We start from the raw sequence: 22,435 nt of genomic DNA, 5'->3' as shown, positions 1-22,435 counted from the left end.
ATGGACCTACAGAGCTGAGATATTTTTCTAAAAGTCTTTATGTTCTGCTGAAGAAAGAAAGTCATACACATCTGGGATGGCATAAGAGTGAGGAAATGATGAGAATATATTTTTTGGGTGAACTATACCTCTAAACACTTTTCACAGAAAAGTTTTTGTTTTTTGCTCAACGACTTAAAAATAATGCCTGTATTTCCTGCTTTTTCATTGTTGCATGCAAGTTGTACACTCAGCACCACACGTTTCTCCCTTGGGTATTACCCATTAGGGGACATACTCCCTTCAGCTGTCACAGAAACGCAAACAGACTTGCATATGAATTTAATTCATGTTTTAAATTCTACATGAATAATACTATTTTAGAAATGTGCATCCCAAGTTATGTACTTGAACATTATTTAAACTACTTTTTGAACTAAAAGTATTTAGAATACAGTAATAAAGTACTTTGTACGACCAACACTACTGTTATGGTTTTACTGTTGTCATGGATTATTGAAGTCCTTCTACCCAAGGTTGTATCTTAAGCAACAGATGCACTACATGAGCTGAATGTTTTGTGGTTTCTTGCACAATAACACTGTTCACAAAAGGGTGCTTATAAATACGTGAATGAGACAGAGATTGCTCATATTATGGAGAAGAAAAGTATGAATTTATACAATGTATAGAACTTGAATTTTTCTTGTGATTTTTTACTTTTTTTTTTAGTTGTTTTACAATGTTAATAATGTACTATTACATTACAAACAATGTCCATACTCTCAACTTCCTGTTTATAATAAACTTCAAAACCTTGCCTCTTCCCATCCAGCCACACCTCAATATTACTGTTTAATTCTGTAAGTGGTCAGACGTGGAGGGTGGCACAGTTCAAAGCAACTATTTATCCTCTGAGTTAAGTGAAACACAAAGCCTGTTAGTGTTCACAACTATCAGACTGGCATCATGGCCTCTCGCCCTCCCACAGATTCCTGCCTGCCCCGCCTTTGAAGTAGAAAGGATTGACAGCCAGGATTTCCCCTTGCCCAGTTAAGATTGGGTCATCAGATAGGCGCAGATGGCATATCTCTCATAATCCTGTATGTGGATCTTTCTCTTTACTCTCAGCCACCAAAGCAGAGCAGCTGAGCACAGGACATAAAGCTGTCATAGCAGTGCATTGTCATAAATTCACACATTTGTCTATTACAGAAGCAGGGCATGAAATAATTGAAATGTTTCCAAATGGAGGCATTGTTCATGGAAATAAAGTTGTATCTTGATGAGAAGAGTCTTCAGCACCCTCAATTAAATGCAACACAAGTTTTTACCTCAAACATGTTCTGAACGATAAACCAAAACTTGCCTTTATGCAGCACCTCTGAGAAAATAAAAAGCACTTATCTCAAAAAAGAAAGAAATAAAAAAATAGTAGACTAATAAAGTGGGCTATAAAACTTTCCATGAAACACACAGTAGAAATATGAAACATTATCATGTGATCAAATGACTATTCACCCACATGCTGTTCCTAACCCAGATGACTTCCTTCTCTTCAGGAGATGTTAGGTAGAATGTTTGTCTTAGTCATTCACATTCACTAAATCTTTTTTCCATACAATAAAAGTGAATGGCAAATTAGACTAGCATTCTACTTAACATCTTTTTTTGTGTTCCAAAAAAGTCATTTTCATTTTTGGGTGAACTATCTCTGGAATGACGATTACAAACATGAAACTTATAAAAGAAGTTTACAAGGACACAAATAATCCCTCCTTTTCTTCAGAGATGGTTTTGAACAGAGGGGAAAAAACTGGCTCCAGTATTTAGATGAACATGTGGCAGGACAATGTAACCCAACACTGCCTGATACTGAAGCGATGTGCTGCCAGGCATCTTACACTATACACTACAAAACATAACACAAAGGTGACGCCAGTTAGCCTCCCTTTCAATAAAGTCTGTTCTAAAGTGCCAAAGCCTTGAAGATGCTGAATAAGGAATAAAAGATCCTTATTAGAAAGACTGCAATGGAATGGAATGTCTGATGGGATTTCCCCATTAGACGGTCTGTCAAATCAGAGCTGTGTTGATTAGAAAGAAAACACACACGCACACAAAAGATCAAAGTTTAATATCCACGTAACTGGTGGGAATCCTTTTGTTTAGAATATGTGACTGTGAATATGACGAAAATGCAAAAATGCAAAAAAAACAAAAAACAAAAAAAAAACAAAGGATGATGTTCACTCAGTCAAATGCTACACAACAGACACTTTAGGAGCCTGAACAGGCTTGTGTTCTGATCCTGCTGGTCTCACTCAGTTCACTGCGGCGTTTTTGAGCCCTTATTGAATGTGCAGCCAAAACTCTTCTGCAATAAAAACTTGTAACTGAATACACTACCTAATCCAGCCAGGCCAATCAAAAGCACACATCAGCTTTGCAGAGGTTGAATGCCCAGTCACTCCCCAGCTCCCCTCTCATGTCACAGCATGATGTTTAAGGACAAAGTCAGAGAGCTGGAAAAGATGGGACACTTTTGAGGGCAACCCTCCCAAAATTGTCAATCACTACCCCTTAGTTTTAAACATTGCCTACCAAAAACATTACATCACTTAATCTACTCCCAATAAAACATGACTAGTTAAACACAACTGTCATTGTGTTCATGCTGTATAACCAGAGGAGGACTGGCTCCCCCAAGTTTTTTTTTTCTCTCTCTCTCTCAAGGAGTTTTTGATCCTTGTCACTGTCACCTTTGGCTTGCTCACTGGGGGATTAAAGACATTAGGGCATGATTTTCAATTAAGTTTTTCCAGTGAAGGTGTTCACTAGGGACTTTAAGACACTGAAGACAATCAGTATGATTTTAATGTGTATTTTGAAAAGCGCTACAAATAATAAAAATTACTTGGAAAAAATGACTATTATTTGACAAGAATGTTCTGGCTTGACTTTGAGAAATATGTGAAACATCGGCAACATAAAGCCTACAGTATACAGCTTTATTTATTTACTGGGTTAAAGAGAGTATACTTTATGGTTGTGCTTTTGCATCAAGCATTTAGATGTAAGATTGATTACGGGTGGTCTTGTGGGAGGTGAGTGGGAGGAAGGGTAATTTAATGTAACAGTCCTAAAAAGAGCATTAGCTGAGTCAATATATTTTTATGTCCTGTTGTATTCTTCAGACTGTTTTGCCATTATAGTATGGAACATTATATTTAATGTCTAAATAATATCAGAATAATCATGGATTACTGGAGGTCATTTCAGGAGGCTGATCACTTTCTGAAATATACTGAGCTGTTAACTTGATACTACATGTACCTTAACATATGCTATAAAAGTGTACATTTATGATTTAGGGAAATTTTGTTTTCATGTTTTGTTAATTACAAACTTTGGTTTTTAACATAACACAAAAGCACATTCATGATCATTGTCATTTTATTTTCAACTTTTTTAATAGTTTAATAGTTTTTACTTAGGTTTTGTCAGTGTTATGTGCATGTATTCAAGACTCTTCACTTTGAGCAACACATAAATTTGGACAGCTGATGCTCAGTTAGTTGCAGTTGTTTCTTAGAAAAATCAATTTACCACGCCCTTATGAAATACAATTGGTTTAGATGTATCCACTGAGCCAATCAGAAACCCCTGACTTCAAACACACTCACTCGTCCCGACCACAAACCATCATGCTGTATGGAAACTATGGGCTCATCTTTGCGCAAGAGACCCAATAAAACCGCCTCTACTGACTCTGCACTTGAGTTTTTTTTCTTTTCTTTTTGCTCTCAACAGGACAAAAAAATACAACCATAAAAATGGGTGACTGACTCAAAAACGCGAAATTTGTTTTTACACACAACAGTAACAACGTGGCGAAGAGGTTAAAATGCCAAGTGTCGTGTTGCCGGGGTCGTAACACTGATCCTGAAACACTCAAAGTAGCATGATTTAGCTACTGCACATAGGAGTGAATTCTGAAGACACCAGAGAGGGGTTATTGCCCTCATTGTGTGGATGGGGTAATCATTGATGTCATTATAAAATAAACTCACAAATAGACTGCTGCGCATATTGAAAGAATGGCTTATCATCACTTTTCACCGGCCGGTCCCTCGGACTTCACCATTAGTTCGATGCTTGGACAGCAGTCTCAGTTTTTCCCGCATGGATACGGGAAGCAACAGTTTGGAAACGTGGTCTATAACTCCATTCGTTTGGCACTCAAAGAAGCGGATTCTCCTGCTCACCTACCCGTAGACACTAGAGATTCCCAACTGGCACCTGTGGATGACCCCGCGGTTCACCTGGAGGGCAAGGAACTGTGGGGCCAGTTTCACAAAAGCGGCACGGAGATGGTCATAACAAAGTCTGGAAGGTAAGAACTAGACTAGACTAGGCTATTCGTTGACTGTGTTACAACTTAGGCCTAATTATTTTAGTTGTTTTGAAACGCGCAAAGGCGCGCAGGTCTTATGAAAATGCGCCTTTACGCATTCAGCCGAAACCTGCTTCACAGTTTCTTATACAATTTGCATGTGTATTTATTTGTTGAGGTGACAGCATGTAGCCTATTAAAGCATGTATGTAAACGAAATAAATAAATAAATAATGTATTTTGCTTCTTTGAGGCGAATGTTTCCACCATGTAAAGTGCGCTGCAGCGGATTTGACAGAAACGCGAGATATATTCTGCTGATGGATATAGTTGCGGCTGATGACTACAGATACAAGTTTCACAACTCTCGCTGGTCGGTGGCTGGCAAGGCCGACCCAGAAATGCCGAAGCGAACGTACGTTCATCCAGACAGTCCTGCCACCGGGGAACATTGGATGTCCAAAATTGTGACCTTTCATAAACTGAAGCTGACGAACAACACATCTGACAAACATGGATTTGTGAGTGGTTTCATTTGTGATTCATGATTGATGGTCGATTTTTCCTGCAAATTTCACATTAATTTGATTTTTCTCTACGCTACGTTCAATTCTAAACGCAACTCTCTCTTGCATTAAAGTTAGATTTTTCATATGATTGTTTAAATTTAGTTAATTCGAAGAGTATTTAGGAGTATCTTGTAACCTGAATCCGCATCATACAAAGAGATGGTCTTTATTCTGTTAAAAATAATTCATAACAAGCAAACATAATTCATTTTATTTTTATTTTGCTGTTGATTTGCAGACGGTTTTAAACTCCATGCACAAATATCAGCCGAGGTTTCATATTGTTCGAGCCAACGATATCCTCAAACTTCCTTACAGTACATTCAAAACCTGCGTGTTTCCTGAGACAGAATTCATCGCTGTGACAGCATACCAAAATGAAAAGGTGAGCAGACTTATCAATTTAAATGTTACATGGGGGATTCCCTAATTCAGCTAATGGGGGGCTCATGTTTCTAGCCAACTGACCATAAAATGTATCCTTTATCAGTTGATTGTAGACTGAAGTTTCAGAAAAATGGGAACAACGTGTTTAAATGTTTTTTAGATTGACCAAACACAAAATACATACAGTTACCCACTAAAAATGTAAACAATTTCCAACACATAAGATATGTTATATGTCATCTTCATACAAAATGTAAACATATGTTTTTTATTATCATTATTATTGTATTTTTAATGACAGGTAACTCAGCTGAAAATCGATAATAATCCATTTGCGAAAGGATTCCGTGAGACCGGGAATGGGAGACGAGAGAAAAGGTCAGAAACTTTTGTCAATTGTTTTTCTTTTCTTCTTTAAAATGTCCTAAATATAGGTCTGAAGAGATTTCATGTCATACCAATTGACAGTATTTTTATGATATTTAGGAAACAAACATTGCATCAGAGATGTGAAGAAGTGGAACCGAAAAAAATAATTGTTTTGTCGGAAGATTCATCTTTTGACCAAAGTTCATCGAATTACTTAATTCACGAACTCAATGTCGTGACATCAACCTCAACAGGTGTGTGGTTGGAATACCTGTATAATTAATGGAGAAAACATTTGTATCGTAAACAAATTTAAACTATATATTATTCGTTATTGTTTATAGAAGTATGCTTTTTCATCATCATCTCTTTTGTTCTTTTTTGTCCTCTTTTGAATTTTAATGTTATGAGATATTAATTTTACAGATAGTAATGAGAGTGACCTGGATGGAGATGGAGAGGAAAAGGAGAGTAACGGAGATGGCAAGAACTCAGTTTCTCCGGATAAGCAAAATTCCAGAGAAATCTCTACAAAAGTTCAAGAACCAATGAATGGATCAAAAGATGAGAAACAAGAAGATAGGAATGTAGAGATCAACAGCAGGGAAAAACATGGTGAGGAGGGTGAAAATGAACCCTTTGATAACAGAAATGGAGAACAACACAAGTTTAAAGCAGATGAGACTGATGTGTCTTCCAAGTGTTTGCTCGCTCGGCACTATTACATCCCCACACCAGGCCTAATTCATTCTCTGTGTGTGCCACCGCATTTCTTGTCAAATTTATGTCAGTTTAATTATGCTGGAACCATCCCACTTTTGGCACCTGAAGCAACTGGTTCTTGGCTATCCAGAAAATCAAAGGAAGGGGAGGGCCAAGGTTACATCTCTAGAGTCTCATCCTCACAACAAGGACTCACTGGTATGCCAGATTTACCACCCAGCTTTCAGAACACACAGAACGACAAAACGACCTCTCAGGTAGGTCCTTATTTCACATACAGTCCATTTTAACAAACTGAACCACTGATCACTGTTCTACTGTTCACTGTATTTGATCTGTTTGGTATTTTCACAGGGTGTGCTTGTTTCAGAACATGGAAGTATCTTACCTTATCCACAGAATTACAGAACCACATCTGCTGCCACCTCCTCTGGGGTATCTTACCAGGTTCACCATCCCCATTTTCTCAATGTGAGCTACCGACCCCGATGCAGACCCTACCCTCTAATGTCACAAACCTCATTATTTCTATCAGATTGTGAAACTGATACAAACAAGCATGCGGTTACTGGATTTCCTGGATCACCTTTGGTTACATCACAACATGACTGTGAGCAAAACACACTGCATCTTGGGTTCTCTAGAGTCTGTACAGGAACAGAAACAAATTCAACATGTAAAAAATCAATAAAAAATTAAGCTGTGATGATGTGCATTATAAGCCTATGTATCAGCTAAAGATCTGGATTAAAAGTTAATATATTTATTCATTAGTCTTTATCTGCTGTGTAAAGGTGTGAACAATTATAAAATTCACAAAAGAGTTGCAGAGCAACCATTAAATAAATTACACTTTTTATACCCGTCTCTATGTTTTCCTCTTTCTTTCCTTCCTCTTTTTTTTTCCAAAATTTGAAGTTATTTTCTTTATCTATTTAGATTTTTTAAAATGGGTAGACATTGATTTATTGCAACATAGTTTGTAGATAGTTAGCCTACTAGTGATTTAACTAATCTACATGTCATTTAAAGGGTTAGTTCACCCAAAAATGACAATTCTTTCATCATTTACTTACCCTTATGCCATCCCAGATGTTTATGACTTGTGTATGATCTGCTGAACTTAAATTAAGATTTTTAGAAGAATTTCTCAGCTGTTTTGGTCCATACAATGCAATTGAATGGATGCCAAAATGTTGAAGCTCCAAAAATCACATAAGTCAGCATAAAAGTAATCAATAAGATTTCAGTGGTCTTCAGAAGTGATATGATAGGTGTAGGTGAGAAACAGATCAATATTTAAGCCCTTTTTTTATTATAAATTCTCCTCCCTGCTCAGACAATTTCCACTATAACTTTCACTTTCTTCTTCTCATGTTTTTGTTGATTCACATTATTCATGCATACTGCCCCGTACTGGGAAGGGAGAATAATTTCTAGCAAAAAAGGACTTCAATATTGATCTGTTTCTCACTCACAACTATCATATCACTTTTGAAGATATGGATTAAAACACTGGAGTCATATGGATTACTTTTATGATGCTTTTATGTGCTTTTTGGTGCATCACAATTTTGGCACCCATTCACTTGCATTGTATGGACCTACAGAGCTGAAATACTCTTCTAAAAATCATAATTTGTGTTCTGCAGAAGAAAGTCATAAACACCTGGGATGGCATGAATTTGACCTAAATTTGAGTAATATGTAATTATATAATATAGCCACTTAACACATACACAAACACACACACATATATACACTGGCAGCCAAAAGTTTGGAATAATGTACAGATTTAGCTGTTTGGAAGGAAATTGGTCCTTTAATTCACCAAAGTGGCATTCAACTGATCACAAATTATAGTCAGGACATTACTGCTGTTAAAAACAGCACCATCACTATTTGAAAAAAGTCATTTTTGATCAAATCTAGACAGGTCTCATTTCCAGCAGCCATCACTCCAACACCTTATCTTTGAGTAATCATGCTAAATTGCTAATTTGGTACTAGAAAATCACTTGCCATTATATCAAACACAGTTGAAAGCTATTTGGTTTGTTAAATGAAGCTTAACATTGTCTTTGTGTTTGTTTTTGAGTTACCACAGTATGCAATAGACTGGCATGTTTTAAGGTCAATATTAGGTCAAAAATGGCAAAAAAGAACAGCTTTCTCTAGAAACTCGTCAGTCAATCATTGTTCTGAGGAATGAAGACTATACAATGCTTGAAACTGACAAAAAAACTGAAGATTTCGTACAAAAGGTGTACACTACAGTCTTCAAAGACAAAGGACAACTGGCTCTAACAAGGACAGAAAGAGATGTGGAAGGCCAGATATACAACTAAACAAGAGCATAAGTACATCAGAGTCTCTGGTTTGAGAAATAGATGCCTCACATGTCCTCAGCTGACAGCTTCATTGAACTCTACTCGCTCAACACCAGTTTCATGTACAACAGTCAAGAGAAGACTCAGGGGTGCAGGCCTTATGGGAAGAATTGCAAAGAAAAAGCCACTTTTGAAACAGAAAAACAAAAAGAAAAGATTAGAGTGGGCAAAGAAACAGACATTGGACAACAGATAATTGGAAAAGAGTGTTATGAATCTTAACCCTATTGAGCTTTTGTGGGATCAGCTAGACTGTAAGGTGTGTGAGAAGTGCCCGACAAGACAGCCACATCTATGGCAAGTGCTACAGGAAGTGTGGGTTCACCTGAATATCTGGACAAACGAACAGCTAGAATTCCAAGGATCTGCAAAGCTGTCATTGCTGCACATGGAGGATTTTTTTTGATGAGAACTCTCTGAAGTAGTTTAAGAAGTTCTGAACATTTTTCTCAAATTGTAATAGTAATTTTTAACGTTATTAATGTCCTGACTATACATTGTAATCAGTTGAATGCCACTTTGGTGAATAAAAGTACCAATTTCTTTCCATAAGAACAAAATCTGTACATTATTCCAAACTTTTGGCCACCCAGTGTGTCTGTGTGTGTGTGTGTGTGTGTGTGTGTGATATATATATATATATATATATATATATATATATATATATATATATATATATATATATATATATAAAATATCTAGTGAGATTTTTAAAACTAATAACACTGACCCACACACGTTTTGCACCTTGTGTTTGCAGGATCTCAATCTCAGATGGTTCAGCGTGTGACGCAGGGGGCGAGACCATATATATACACCGATCAGCCACAACATTAAAACCACCTGCCTAATATTGTGTAGGTCCCCCTCGTGCCGCCAAAACAGCGCCAAACCGCATCTCATCACAATTGTACAGAGCAGTTATCAGAGTTACCGTAGACTTTGTCAGTTCGAACCAGTATGTTTAAAAAAAAGTTACTTTTTTTTTTTTTTTTTTAAATGGGAAAAATTACTGAGTGCACCTTAAATTCTTGTGTTGAATCTATGCATTCATTTCAAACTGACCGTCTAGGCAACATGATTGCACATCCCAATTTCACCACAAGAGGTCGGTCTTAAACAAGAAACTCACGATGGAGCAAAACGATTGACGTTGAGGTTGGGAGGGGGAATCTAAAATAAATAAATAAATAAATAAAATCATACTTAGCGTTTTTAATGATATAGGATACATCTCCACTGTTGTTTCTTAGTGATATTTATAATTTTTCTCTCCCTAAAATATTTCTTATAATTGATATGACCCGAGTTGGCGCAATCCATGGTTAGAAACAGAGCGTATGGTTTATTGACAAAGCACAGAACGTAATGTAAGTACCTAAACAAGTTCTTATCATTTAGTTATTGATATAAACGCTTAATAATTTATATAAAATGACGTACGCTCTGGTGAAAATGACGTCATCGCTAAGCGCCAACTAAATTGTTAAATGAAATAGCTCCGCTTTTGCCTTGTGTGCGTTATAAGTAGTATAATATGGTATATGTTCGGTCACAGTGCGTCACGTAGATTGCATTTAATCGAATAAAAAACGCAAGTAATATGTCGACTGGTATTTACATATGCAACTCCAAAACCAGCGCTCGGTAGCATCTGTCGTGCATTAGCTGGAAGATCATTTTGCCGTTCTTCCTCACTGCTGTGCAGAAATAAAAAAAGACCATGCCACAGATTTCGATTAATTATTATTATATTTTATTATGTGGACAGTTCTTGTTGCTCCTCACAGTGCTTCTTCTACAGTGTCTGGATGGGATTCATTCTCAAAACTCAACCGAGCCACCCGGAAACAGAGTGACGACCAGCAAATTAGTTCTGTTCAGCGAACAGCCCGAAGAAAATGTGACGGAGAGTGTTATACCTACCGAAACATCAAATCATATTGAGCAATATGAATACAGCCCTCCATCACCAGTAGTCCTTTGTCGATACCTGTAAGTAAACGCCTCAATTTGCGGAAGCGTGCAAGCTGTTTTTAATGTAAACAGTGTTTGCTTATGTACAGTTGAAGTCAGAAGTTTACATACACTTAGGTTGAAGTCATTAAAACTCATTTTTTAACCACTCCACAGATTTCATATGAGCAAACTATAGTTTTGCAAATCGTTTAGGACATCTACTTTGTGCATGATACGAGTCATTTTTCCAACAGTTGTTTACCGACAGATTGTTTCACATTTAATTGACTATATCTCAATTCCAGTGGGTCAGAAGTTTACATACACTAAGTTAACTGTGCCTTTAAGCAACTTGGAAAATTCCAGAAAATGATGTCAAGCCTTTAGCCAATTAGCTTCTGATAGGCTAATTGGAGTCAATTGGAGGTGTACCTGTGGATGTATTTTAAGGCCTACCTTCAAACTCAGTGCCTCTTTGCTTGACATCATGGGAAAATCAAAAGAAATCAGCCAAGACCTCAGAATTTTTTTTTTTGTGGAACTCCACAAGTCTGGTTCATCCTTGGGAGTGATTTCCAAATGCTTGAAGGGACCACATTCATCTGTACAAACAATAGTACGCAAGTATAAACACCATGGGACCACGTGCCATCATACCGCTCAGGAAGGAGACACATTCTGTCTCCTAGAGATGAACGTAGTTTGGTGCGAAAAGTGTGATCAATCCAGAACAACAGCGAAGGACCTTGTGAAGATGCTGGAGGAAACAGGTAGACAAGTATCTATATCCACAGTAAAACGAGACCTATATCGGCATTAGGGCTGCAACTAATGATTATTTTGATAATTGACTAATCTAACAATTATTAGAACGATAATTTGACTATTTGGGTGATTATTGCAATGATTAATCATTAGCTCTAAACCGACTATTCAGCTTGTGCCCAGACTTAAAAGGTTGTATTAAACGTGCTTGCTAACAATAAAGAGGACAAAATCATCTTTTAAAAATACCTCTAAATGATATTAACTGAATTAAAGGGAAACAATACTTTTTATTAAGTTTAGTTCAATAAAGGAGTTCACTACAAAAAAATCCTATTATCAAGTGTATTTGTCTTTTTTTCCATTTAAAATAGTTTAAAAATCCTTAAAACAAGATACATTTACTTTAAGTAACATATAAGATATTTAGGTCCTGCTTTAAGAGACTGTATCTTAAATATAAGTGAATTTTGTATATTAGTGTATTTTTTTCACTTGATTATATTTCTGTGAGTGCAGTAAAGACAAAATAAACTTATATTCAAGATCTATTCTCTAAAAGCAAGTCTAAATTTCTTATATGCTGCTTCTCAGGTGAATGCATCTTTTTTTTTTTAAAGGAGTTTTAGATTTTAAAATATTTGTATTTTTAATATTATATTCAACATTGTCAGATTTAAAAAAAAAAAACTGCAGAATAGCTGCAAAAGTAAATGTACGTTTTTAAAGAAGTTTGCAACTTTTTTTTTTCTTTGCAGTGTATAATGGGGCGAAGACTACCCTCTCTCACCTTTTTGTTCACTTCAATCCATCTTTAACTTACAAAAAAACGAACTCTCTCTTATTAATAAAGCTGCGTTTTGCCTATTTTCTTCACGATAAGAAATGCACAGTGACATATATTATGATTCAATAAGTTGCCATCGCGTTATAATCTAGCTGCATTAAGCACGCGCACTCGAGGGACGAGCGTCCCCGCAACGGAGTACCTCAGCCGGGTGCAGTTTCAATCTCTCCCCCTTAGATCGGGACACTTCGCGCAACTCATAGAAGAGGCGCTGACCGCACAGAGAAATGCCAGTTTCCTTATATTAACTTTAATAAAGCTATAACGCATTAAATAGGACTGCATTAAAGATGTAACGACGGGGTGTTTCCTTTAAAGACGCTCGACACTCAAGTTTTGCTTAAGCTGAGCATCAGCTCCGGCTCTGCTTATTCCACAACAAGAGTGCTTCTGTATTTACTTATTTTGTATTTTTGTATTATTATAATTCCCTCATACTTTGCGATCTACATCACCTCAAGCTGTTTGGAAAGTTTAGAGTCACAGTCCAGAGGCAGATGTTTTCTTCCTCTCCTCAGTCGGGCGTGAGCTGCAGTGCTGCTCTTGTGTGCAATCATTAGAGTTTCATATGATCTTATGTTACGTTACGTTAAGATCAAACGACTATTCGACAATGAAAATTGTTTTCGACAATTTTTTTTATTGTCGACGTTGTCGATAAGGTCGACTAATCGTTTCAGCCCTAATTGGCTTAACCTGAAAAGCTGCTCAGCAAGGATAAGCCACTGCTCCAAAACCGCCATAAAAATGCCAGACTACAGTTTGCAATGCACATGGGATCAAAGATCTTACTTTTTGGAGAAATGTCCTCTGGTCTGATGAAAAAAAAAAGTGAACTGTTTGGCCATAATGACCATTGTTATGTTTGGAGGACAAAGGGTGAGGCTTGCTAGATGAAGAACACCATCCCAACTGTGAAGTAAGGGTACAACATCATGTTGTGGGGGTGCTTTGCTACAGGAGGGACTCGTGTACTTCACAAAATAGATCATCATGAGCAAGGACAATTATGTGGATATATCGAAGCAACATCTCAAGACATCAGTCAGGAAGTTAAAGCTTGGTTGCAAATGGGTCTTCCAAATGGACAATGACCCCAAGCATACCTCCAGAGTTGTGGTAAAATGGCTTAAGGACAACAAAGTAAAGGAATTGGAGTGGCCATCACAACGCCCTGACCACAATCCGCTAGAAAATTTGTGGGCAGAACTGAAAAGTGTGTGCAAGCAAGGAGGCCTACAAACCTGACTCAGTTACACCAGTTCTGTCTGGAGGAATGGGCTGAAATTCTAGCAATTTATTGTGAGAAGCTTGTGGAAGGCTATCCAAAACATTTGACCCAAGTTAAACAATTTAAAGGCAATGCTACCAAATACAGGTGCTGGTCATATAATTAGAATATCATCAAAAAGTTGATTTATTTCACTAATTCCATTCAAAAAGTGAAACTTGTATATTATATTCATTCATTACACACAGACTGATATATTTCAAATGTTTCTTTTAATTTTGATGATTATAACTGACAACTAAGGAAAATCCCAAATTCAGTATCTCAGAAAATTAGAATATTGTGAAAAGGTTCAATATTGAAGATACCTGGTGCCACACTCCAATCAGCTAATTAACTCAAAACACCTGCAAAGGCATTTAAATGGTCTCTCAGTCTAGTTCTGTACGCTACACAATCATGGGGAAGACTGCTGACTTGACAGTTGTCCAGAAGACGACCATTGACACGTTGCACAAGGAGGGCAAGACACAAAAGGTCATTGCAAAAGAGGCTGGCTGTTCACAGAGCTCTGTGTCCAAGCACATTAATAGAGAGGCGAAGGGAAGGAAAAGATGTGGTAGAAAAAAGTGTACAAGCAATAGGGATAACCGCACCCTGGAGAGGATTGTGAAACAAAACCTGTTCAAAAATGTGGGGGAGAACCACTACGCACAGACGTATGCAAGACATGGGTTTCAGCTGTCGCATTCCTTGTGTCAAGCCACTTTTGAACAACAGACAGCGTCTGAAGCGTCTCGCCTGGGCTAAAGACAAAAAGGACTGGACTGCTGCTGAGTGGTCCAAAGTTATGTTCTCTGATGAAAGTAAATTTTGCATTTCCTTTGGAAATCAGGGTCCCAGAGTCTGGAGGAAGAGAGGAGAGGCACACAATCCACGTTGCTTGAGGTCCAGTGTAAAGTTTCCACAGTCAGTGATGGTTTGGGGTGCCATGTCATCTGCTGGTGTTGGTCCACTGTGTTTTCTGAGGTCCAAGGTCAACGCAGCCGTATACCAGGAAGTTTTAGAGCACTTCATGCTTCCTGCTGCTGACCAACTTTATGGAGATGCAGATTTCATTTTCCCACAGGACTTGGCACCTGCACACAGTGCCAAAGCAACCAGTATCTGGTTTAAGGACCATGGTATCCCTGTTCTTAATTGGCCAGCAAACTCACCTGACCTTAACCCCATAGAAAATCTATGGGGTATTGTGAAGAGGAAGATGCGATATGCCAGACCCAACAATGCAGAAGAGCTGAAGGCCACTATCAGAGCAACCTGGGCTCTCATAACACCTGAGCAGTGCCACAGACTGATCGACTCCATGCCACGCCGCATTGCTGCAGTAATTCAGGCAAAAGGAGCCCCAACTAAGTATTGAGTGCTGTACATGCTCATACTTTTCATGTTCATACTTTTCAGTTGGCCAAGATTTCTAAAAATCCTTTCTTTGTATTGGTCTTAAGTAATATTCTAATTTTCTGAGATACTGAATTTGGGATTTTCCTTAGTTGTCAGTTATAATCATCAAAATTAAAAGACATAAACATTTGAAATATATCAGTCTGTGTGTAATGAATGAATATAATATACAAGTTTCACTTTTTGAATTGAATTAGTGAAATAAATAAACTTTTTGATGATATTCTAATTATATGACCAGTACCTGTACTAACAAAGTGCATGCAAACTTCTGACCCACTGGGAATGTGATGAAAGGAATAAAATCTGAAATAAATCATTCTCTATTATTCTGACACTTCACATTCTTAAAATAAAATAGTGATCCTAACTGACCTAAGACAGGGAATGTTTTCTACGATCAAATGTCAGGAATTGTAAAAAAAAAACTGAGTTTAAATATATTTGGCTTAGTTGTATGTAAACTTCTGACTTCAACTGTAGTAGGTTTGACCGTTTGGCCTTTTATGACAATTTGCCCCAAAAGCGGGGAATGTTGTGTCACAATGCAACGCACAATTAAACATAGGCTTTTCAGCAAAAATCATTGTTTTGGCCAACAAATATAAAAAATGTAACTGACTTTCATGCAAAAAAATGAATAATTATTTTACTTTTGTTAAAAACCTGCCTTAATATAGTTGACCCTTGCCTTAAAGGGATAGTTCACCCCAAAATGAAAATTCTCATGACTTACCCGCTTGCCATCCCAGGTTTATAACTTTCTTTCTTCTGCTGAACACAAATGAAGATTTTTAGAAGAATATCTCAGCTCTGTAGGTCCATACAATGCAAGTGAATTGTGGCCAGAACTTTTAAAGCTCCAAAAAGCACATTAAGGCAGCTTAAAAGTAATCCATATGACTTCAGTGGTTAAATCTGTGTCTTGAAAAGTGACATGATAGGTGTGAGTGAGAAACCGATCATTATTTAAGTCCTTTTTTACTATAAATGTCCACTTTCACTTCCACATTCTTCTTCTGTTTATGGTGATTTGCATTCTTTGTACATATTGCCACCTACTGGGCAGGGAGGAGAATTTATAGAAAAAAAAAGGACTTAAATATTAATCCGTTGCACACCCTCACCTATCATATCACTTCTGAAGACATGGATTTAACCACTGGAGTAAAATGGATTATTTTTATGCTGCCTTCTGCTTTTTGAAGCTTCAAAGTTCTGGCCACCATTCACTTGCATTGTGAGGACCAACAGAGATGAGAGATTGTTCTAAAAACTTCATTTGTGTTCAGCAGAAGAAAGTCGAGGGCAAGTAAATGATGAGAGAATTTTCATTTTTGGGTGAAATATCCCTTTAATGTATGCCATTGTGGTTTGATTGTTTACCCAAGAGCTATAATCAAAAATATAATGATAGTTTTACTTTGGAGGGTAAAATTCACAAAAATGTACTCTATTTTAAGAGGTTTTTGAACTAAGAACTTGAAGCTAAAATACAAAACCTCTGCTAGAGAAAACATACATTTGCCCAATTGGACTTTTGTCTCCACATCTTATTGTTACTGAGATATAGCCCCTGCACACATTCCAGTGTGACAACTAGCCCCGTTCTCTCCTATAAAGTATTTTACAGACTTTTTTCTTTTTATTTATTTATTTCAATTAGACCAGAAGAATTCATATTCTGTCAAGATCCAGTTGATCATGGGGGAAATGTCTCTGCCTTTCAAGAATTGGGCTATGGATGTGTTAAGGTAAGCAGATTAAACACTTTTGTTTTTGGAAAGCTAAGTTACAGTCCACTGATTTGACAGGTTCATCAGTGCAGGTTCATTTAAAGGGTTAGTTCACCCAAAAATGAAAATTCTCTCATGATTCAAATTTACTCAACCTCCTGGCATCCCAGATGTGTATGACTTTCTTTCTTCTGCAGAACACAAATGAAGATTTTTAGAAGAATATTTTAGCTCTGTAGGTCCATAGAATGCAAGTGAATGGGTGCCAAAATTTTGAAGCTCCAGAATCCACATAAAGGGAGCATAAAATTAATCCATATGACTCCAGTGGTTAAATCCATGTGTTCAGACATGATATTATAGGTGTGGGTAAGAAACAGCAGCCTCCCTGCCCAGTAGGGGTTGATATGCACAAAGTATTTGAATCACCAAAAACAGAATGAGAAAGTGAAGGAAAAAGGACTAAAATTTTGATCTGTTTCTCACCCACACCTATCATATCGCTTCGAAAGATATGGATTTAACCACCAGATTTTTGGCACCCATTCGCATTGTATGGACCTACAGAGCTGAAATATTCTTCTAAAAATCTTTGTGTTCAGCAGAAGAAAGTCGTACACATCTTGGATGGCATGAGGGTCAGTAAATGATGAGAGAATTTTCATTTTTGGGTGAACTAATCCTTTAAGTACAAATATTTTGAAACACTTTTTCATTCAATCTATGCTTATCCAACAACACACACACACACACCTTACATTTTGTTGTAGTTTGGAGGTCAAGTGTACAAAGATGTGAACCATACCCAGGTGTTGTGCACAGCGTTAGATGGCATAGAGTGCGCTGGACCAAGAGAGTTTCTCAGAGGCAATGAGCCATGTATTAAGTAAGTAAAACAGAGTATGATATCACTGATCATTCAAGCACATGTTTATGATAATTTATGTATAATTATAAAGTAATATTCAATTAATCATCAGTCACACACAGTGTTTGCTGTAGTTTGACTTCTAGGCCTACTTTTGGGGTCGAGATTTCTGCTCATTTTGTTACCACAAGAGGGCAGTCTAACCTTGTCACCAGCTCGTTTAGTGCAGTTCTAGCACTTGTTCCCTATATGCTGTACAGTCTTTATGTTGAATGTCCTCCTTTTGATATTTAAGATACACCGGACACTACTTCATCACCACCCTACTCTACTCATTTTTCCTGGGATGTTTCGGGGTTGATCGGTTCTGTCTTGGACACACTGGGACTGCAGTGGGAAAGCTGCTTACTCTGGGGGGTCTTGGCATCTGGTGGTTTGTGGACCTCATTCTCCTGATAACAGGGGGACTGACACCCAGTGACAGCAGCAACTGGTGCACTTTCTACTGACATAAAGTGGCTGTATCCCATTCAGCTTTCTTGTGTTCACAGAAGTTCTTTGAATTGGCTGAACATTAAAAGCTTATGTTGAATACACTGTCTGCATGTGAATTTACATGGGCATTGTTTGCTATTATTATTATTATTATTATTATTTGTCAAATGTAAAATACTGTTTCTTTTTTGTAAAGTGTTTGTACTGTTGCAAATAAAATCATCTAAAAGTCAAACTCTTAATATCTCTTAACAATTAATATTAAAGGTGAAGTGTGTAATTTCTCAACCACTAGTGTCACCAAACAGATTTGTAAAAGAAATGACAATGTTTTCACTAACATGCCCTCCTCCTGCCATCAGTTTGACAAATATATAGTCCTGGCTCAAACTCATGCTTTTTGGTCAGACCAAGAGACCAGATTTCAGTTATTACTCAGTTTTGACAAATTATGTACAGTGCGGTGAAAGTATTTCCTGATTTCTTCTATTTTTGTATATTTTCATGCTAAAATGTTTTAGATTTTCAAACGAGAACATAAAGGCAACCTGAGTAAACAAAACAGTTTTCAAATATACATTTTTTATTGAAGCAAAAAAAGTTAACACTTATCACCCATGTGAAAAACTAACTGCCCCCTTAAACTAAATAGCTGGTTGTGCCACCTTTAGCAGCAACAACGGCAACCAAACGCTTCCGATAACTGGAGATCAGTCTTTCACAACACTGTGGTGGAATTTTGACCCACTCTTCTTTACAGAACTGCTTTAGTTCAGCCACATTGGAGGGTTTTCGAGCATAAACTGCCCATTTAATGTCCTGCCACGGCATCTCAACTGGGTTCAAGTCCGGACTTTGACTAGGCCACTCCAAAACTTTATGCAGCAAGACAATGATCCAAAGCATAGGAGTAAGTCCACCTCTGAATGACTCAAGGTTCTTTTGAGTCATTCAGAGGTGGACTTACTCCTATGCTTTGGATCATTGTCTTGCTGCATAATCCAGTTGCGCTTGAGCTTCAACTCATTGACTGATGACTGGACATTCTTCTTTAGGATTTTCTGGTAGAGAGCAGAATTCATGTTTCCCTAAATTATTGCAAGTCGCCCTGGCCCTGAAGCTGCAAAGCATCCCCACACCATCACACTACCACCACCATGCTTGACAGTAGGAATGATGTTCTTTTTGTGGAATTTTGTGTTTGATTTATGCCAGATGTAACAGGACCCCTGTCTTCCAAACAGTTCCACTTTTGACTCATCAGTCCACAGAACATTTTTCCAAAAGGTTTGAGGATCATCAAAGTGTGTTTTGGCAAAATTCACATGAGCTGTGTGAATGTTCTTCTGGATTAGCAGTGGTTTTCGCCTCGCCACTCTTCCATGGATGGCATTTTTGGCCAGTGTCTTTCTGATAGTGGAGTCATGAACAGTGACCTTTATTGATGTGAGAGAGGCCTGCAGTTCCTTGGATGTTGTCCATTGCTTTTTTTTTTATGATTTCCTGGATGATTTGTTGCTGTGCCCTTGGAGGAATTTTGGGAGGTCAGCCACTTCTGGGAAGGTTCACTACTGTGCCAAATTTTCTCCATTTGGAGATAATGGCTCTCACTGTGGTTCTTTGAGTCCCAGAGCTTTTGAAATAGCTTTGTAACCCTTCCCAGACTAATGTATTTCAATCACCCTTTTCCTCATAATTTCTGGCTTTTCTTTCGACCTTGGCATAGTGTGCTACGGGTGAGACCTTTTAGCCAACTTCATGCTGCTGATAAAGTTATATTTAGGTGTTGATTTTATTGAACAGGGCTGGCATTAATCAGGCCTGGGTGTGTCTAGTCCAGCTGAACCCCATTATGAATGCAGTTTCATAGATTTTAGGATTTTAATCCTTTAAAGACCATATTTTGTGTTTACTCAGATTGCCTTTGTTTTATATTAGATTTTGTTTGCAATTTTGAAACAATTTAGTATGAGATACAGTGGATATAAAAAGTCTACACACCCCTGTTAAAACAGCAGTTTTTTGTGATGTCAAAAATTAAACAAAGATAAATCATATCAGAATTTTTGCACCTTTAATGTAAAAATTACAACCTATGCAATGCCACTGAAAACCAAAGTGACACATTTCAGAGAAAAAAAAAAAAAAACTTAGAATAACCTAACTGCATAAGTGTGCACATCCCTGAACTAATACTTAGTTGAAGCACACTTTGATTTTATTACAGCACTCTGTTTGGATAAGAGTCTATTAGCTTGGCACATCTTGATTTGGAAATATTTTCCCACTCTTCTTTACAAAAACGCTCCAGATTTGTCAGATTGCGAAGGCATCTCCTGTGTATGGTCCTCTTCAGGTCCCCCCCACATATTTTCTATAGGATTCAGGTCTGGGCTCTGGCTGGGCCATTCCAAAACATTAATCTTTTTTTGCTGAAGCCATTCTTTTGTTGATTTGGATGTGTGCTTTGGATCATTGTCATGCTGAAAGGTTAAAGATCTCTTCATTTTCAGCTTTCTAGCAGACGCCAGAAGGTTCTGTGCCAAAATTGACTGGTACATGGAGCTATTTATGATTCCCTCCACCTTCACTGAAGCCCCAGTTCCAGCTGAAGAAAAGCAGCTGCAAAACATGATGCTGCCACCACCATGCTTCACCGTGGGTATGGTGTTCTTTTGCTGATGTGCTGTGTTGTTTTTGTGCCAAACATACCTTTTACAACTTTGGGCAAAAAGTTCAATCTTGGTCTCATCAGACCATAACACATTTTTCCACATAGTTTTGGGAGACTGGATATAGGTTTTTGCTGGGCTTGGATGTTTTTTTTTCCATCTGAAAAGGCTTGGCCTTGCCACCCTGCCCCATAGCCCAGACAGATGAAGAATACGGGAGATAGTTGTCACATGTAGGGAGCAACCAGTACTTACCAGAAAGAGCTGCAGCTCCATTAATGTTGCTGTAGGCCTCTTGACAGCCTCCCTGACAAGTTTTCTCTTTGTCTTCTCATCAATTTTGGAGGGACGTCCTGTTCTTGATAATGTCACTGTTGTGCTGTACTTTCTCCACTTGTTGATGATTGTCTTTACTGTGCTCCATGGTATATCTAATGCCTCTGAATTTTTTTTGTAGCCCTCACCTGAGGGATACCTTTCAAGAATGAGAGCCCGTTGATGCTTTGTAAGCTCTTTGTGGCCCATGGCTCTTGTAGTAGCATGCAACCAAGAAGATGTCAAAAAAATACTACAAGAACAGCTGAGATTTATTTGGAGTTAATCAGAGTCACTTCAGGTGAAGACAGGTGTGTACTGTTTCACATGAGCTTGATGATTGGTTGATTCTGAACACAGCCACATACACAATTATAAAAGGTTATGCAGTTGTTTTTTTATTTATTTTTTGTTTGGATTTTTCCCCTTTTTCACCCAATTTGGAATGCCCAATTCCCAGTGCGCTTTTTAAGTCCTCGTGGTCACGTAGTGATTCGCCTCAATCCGGGTGGCGGAGGATGAATCCCAGTTGCCTCCGTGTCTGAGACCATCAGCCAGCACATCTTATCACGTGGCTTTTTGAGTTTTTTTTCTCTGAAATGTGTCACTTTGGTTTTCAGTGGCATTGAATAGGTTGTAATCTTTACATTAAAGGTGCAAAAACTCATATGATTTATTTTGTTTAACCTTTTACATCACAAAAACCTGCTGTTTTAACAGGGGTGTGTAGACTTTTTATATCCACTGTATACACAAAAACCAGAAGAAATCAGGATGGGTGTAAATACTTTTTCACATTACTGTAGTTAATGTGTTTTGTCTTTGCAGGGCAGTGTAGTTGTCTTGTTTTATATTAAACTAGGATTAAGTATAAAGTATTAAAAAAATGAATGAATGAATAAATAAATAAAATACACACTTCACCCTAAAATAACAAAGGGGACTATCTATGTCTAATGTAATGTAATAATAACGTAATGTTGTCAAGAAAATAAGTTTGGTATTTTCAAAACACTGAAAATACCAAACAGAACACTTTCAGAACACTTTTCTTTATTGTTGCATGGTTGTAACATGCTCTCTGTCACTAAATGATGTTTTACAGTGCATCTGGAAAGTATTCACAGCGCTTCACTTTTTCCACATTTTGTTATGTTACAGCCTTATTCCAAAATGGATTAAATTCATTATTTTCCTCAAAATTCTACAAACAATACGCCATAATGACAACGTGGAAGAAGTTTGTTTGAAATCTTTTCAAATTTATTAC

The 22,435-nt window shown here is 37.5% G+C and overlaps 2 protein-coding genes across 2 annotated transcripts; both read left to right on the top strand.

Moving 5' to 3' along the window:
* Nucleotides 1-4,079: 4,079 nt before the first annotated feature.
* On the top strand, nucleotides 4,080-7,198 carry LOC127434246 (T-box transcription factor TBX3-like). The gene is made up of 7 exons (XM_051686842.1): nucleotides 4,080-4,375; nucleotides 4,629-4,896; nucleotides 5,183-5,329; nucleotides 5,633-5,709; nucleotides 5,818-5,954; nucleotides 6,127-6,680; nucleotides 6,778-7,198. Exons 1-7 carry the CDS (start codon nucleotides 4,080-4,082, stop codon nucleotides 7,120-7,122), a joined length of 1,824 nt encoding a protein of 607 aa, XP_051542802.1. The 3' UTR covers nucleotides 7,123-7,198.
* A 2,939-nt stretch (nucleotides 7,199-10,137) lies between these two features.
* LOC127434295 (TM2 domain-containing protein 2-like) lies at nucleotides 10,138-18,275 on the top strand. The gene is made up of 4 exons (XM_051686936.1): nucleotides 10,138-10,808; nucleotides 16,746-16,833; nucleotides 17,586-17,701; nucleotides 17,979-18,275. The coding sequence occupies exons 1-4, from the start codon at nucleotides 10,537-10,539 to the stop codon at nucleotides 18,190-18,192; spliced, it is 690 nt and encodes a 229-aa protein (XP_051542896.1). The 5' UTR covers nucleotides 10,138-10,536; the 3' UTR covers nucleotides 18,193-18,275.
* Nucleotides 18,276-22,435: the final 4,160 nt, after the last annotated feature.

This window comes from Myxocyprinus asiaticus, chromosome 4 (genome assembly GCF_019703515.2).
Source record: "Myxocyprinus asiaticus isolate MX2 ecotype Aquarium Trade chromosome 4, UBuf_Myxa_2, whole genome shotgun sequence".
NCBI lineage: Eukaryota > Metazoa > Chordata > Actinopteri > Cypriniformes > Catostomidae > Myxocyprinus > Myxocyprinus asiaticus.
This window is presented reverse-complemented; position numbering and strand designations above follow the sequence as displayed.

Bases quoted from the DNA above. Each gene is read 5' to 3' on its own strand.
- LOC127434246 (XM_051686842.1), top strand. From the start codon at position 4,080: ATGGCTTATCATCACTTTTCACCGGCCGGTCCCTCGGACTTCACCATT. The intron at 5,955-6,126 runs GTGTGTGGTTGG...TTAATTTTACAG, and splicing joins CGTGACATCAACCTCAACAG to ATAGTAATGAGAGTGACCTG. The intron at 6,681-6,777 runs GTAGGTCCTTAT...GTATTTTCACAG, and splicing joins ACGACAAAACGACCTCTCAG to GGTGTGCTTGTTTCAGAACA.
- LOC127434295 (XM_051686936.1), top strand. From the start codon at position 10,537: ATGCCACAGATTTCGATTAATTATTATTATATTTTATTATGTGGACAG. The intron at 10,809-16,745 runs GTAAGTAAACGC...TATTTCAATTAG, and splicing joins GTAGTCCTTTGTCGATACCT to ACCAGAAGAATTCATATTCT. The intron at 16,834-17,585 runs GTAAGCAGATTA...ATTTTGTTGTAG, and splicing joins TGGGCTATGGATGTGTTAAG to TTTGGAGGTCAAGTGTACAA.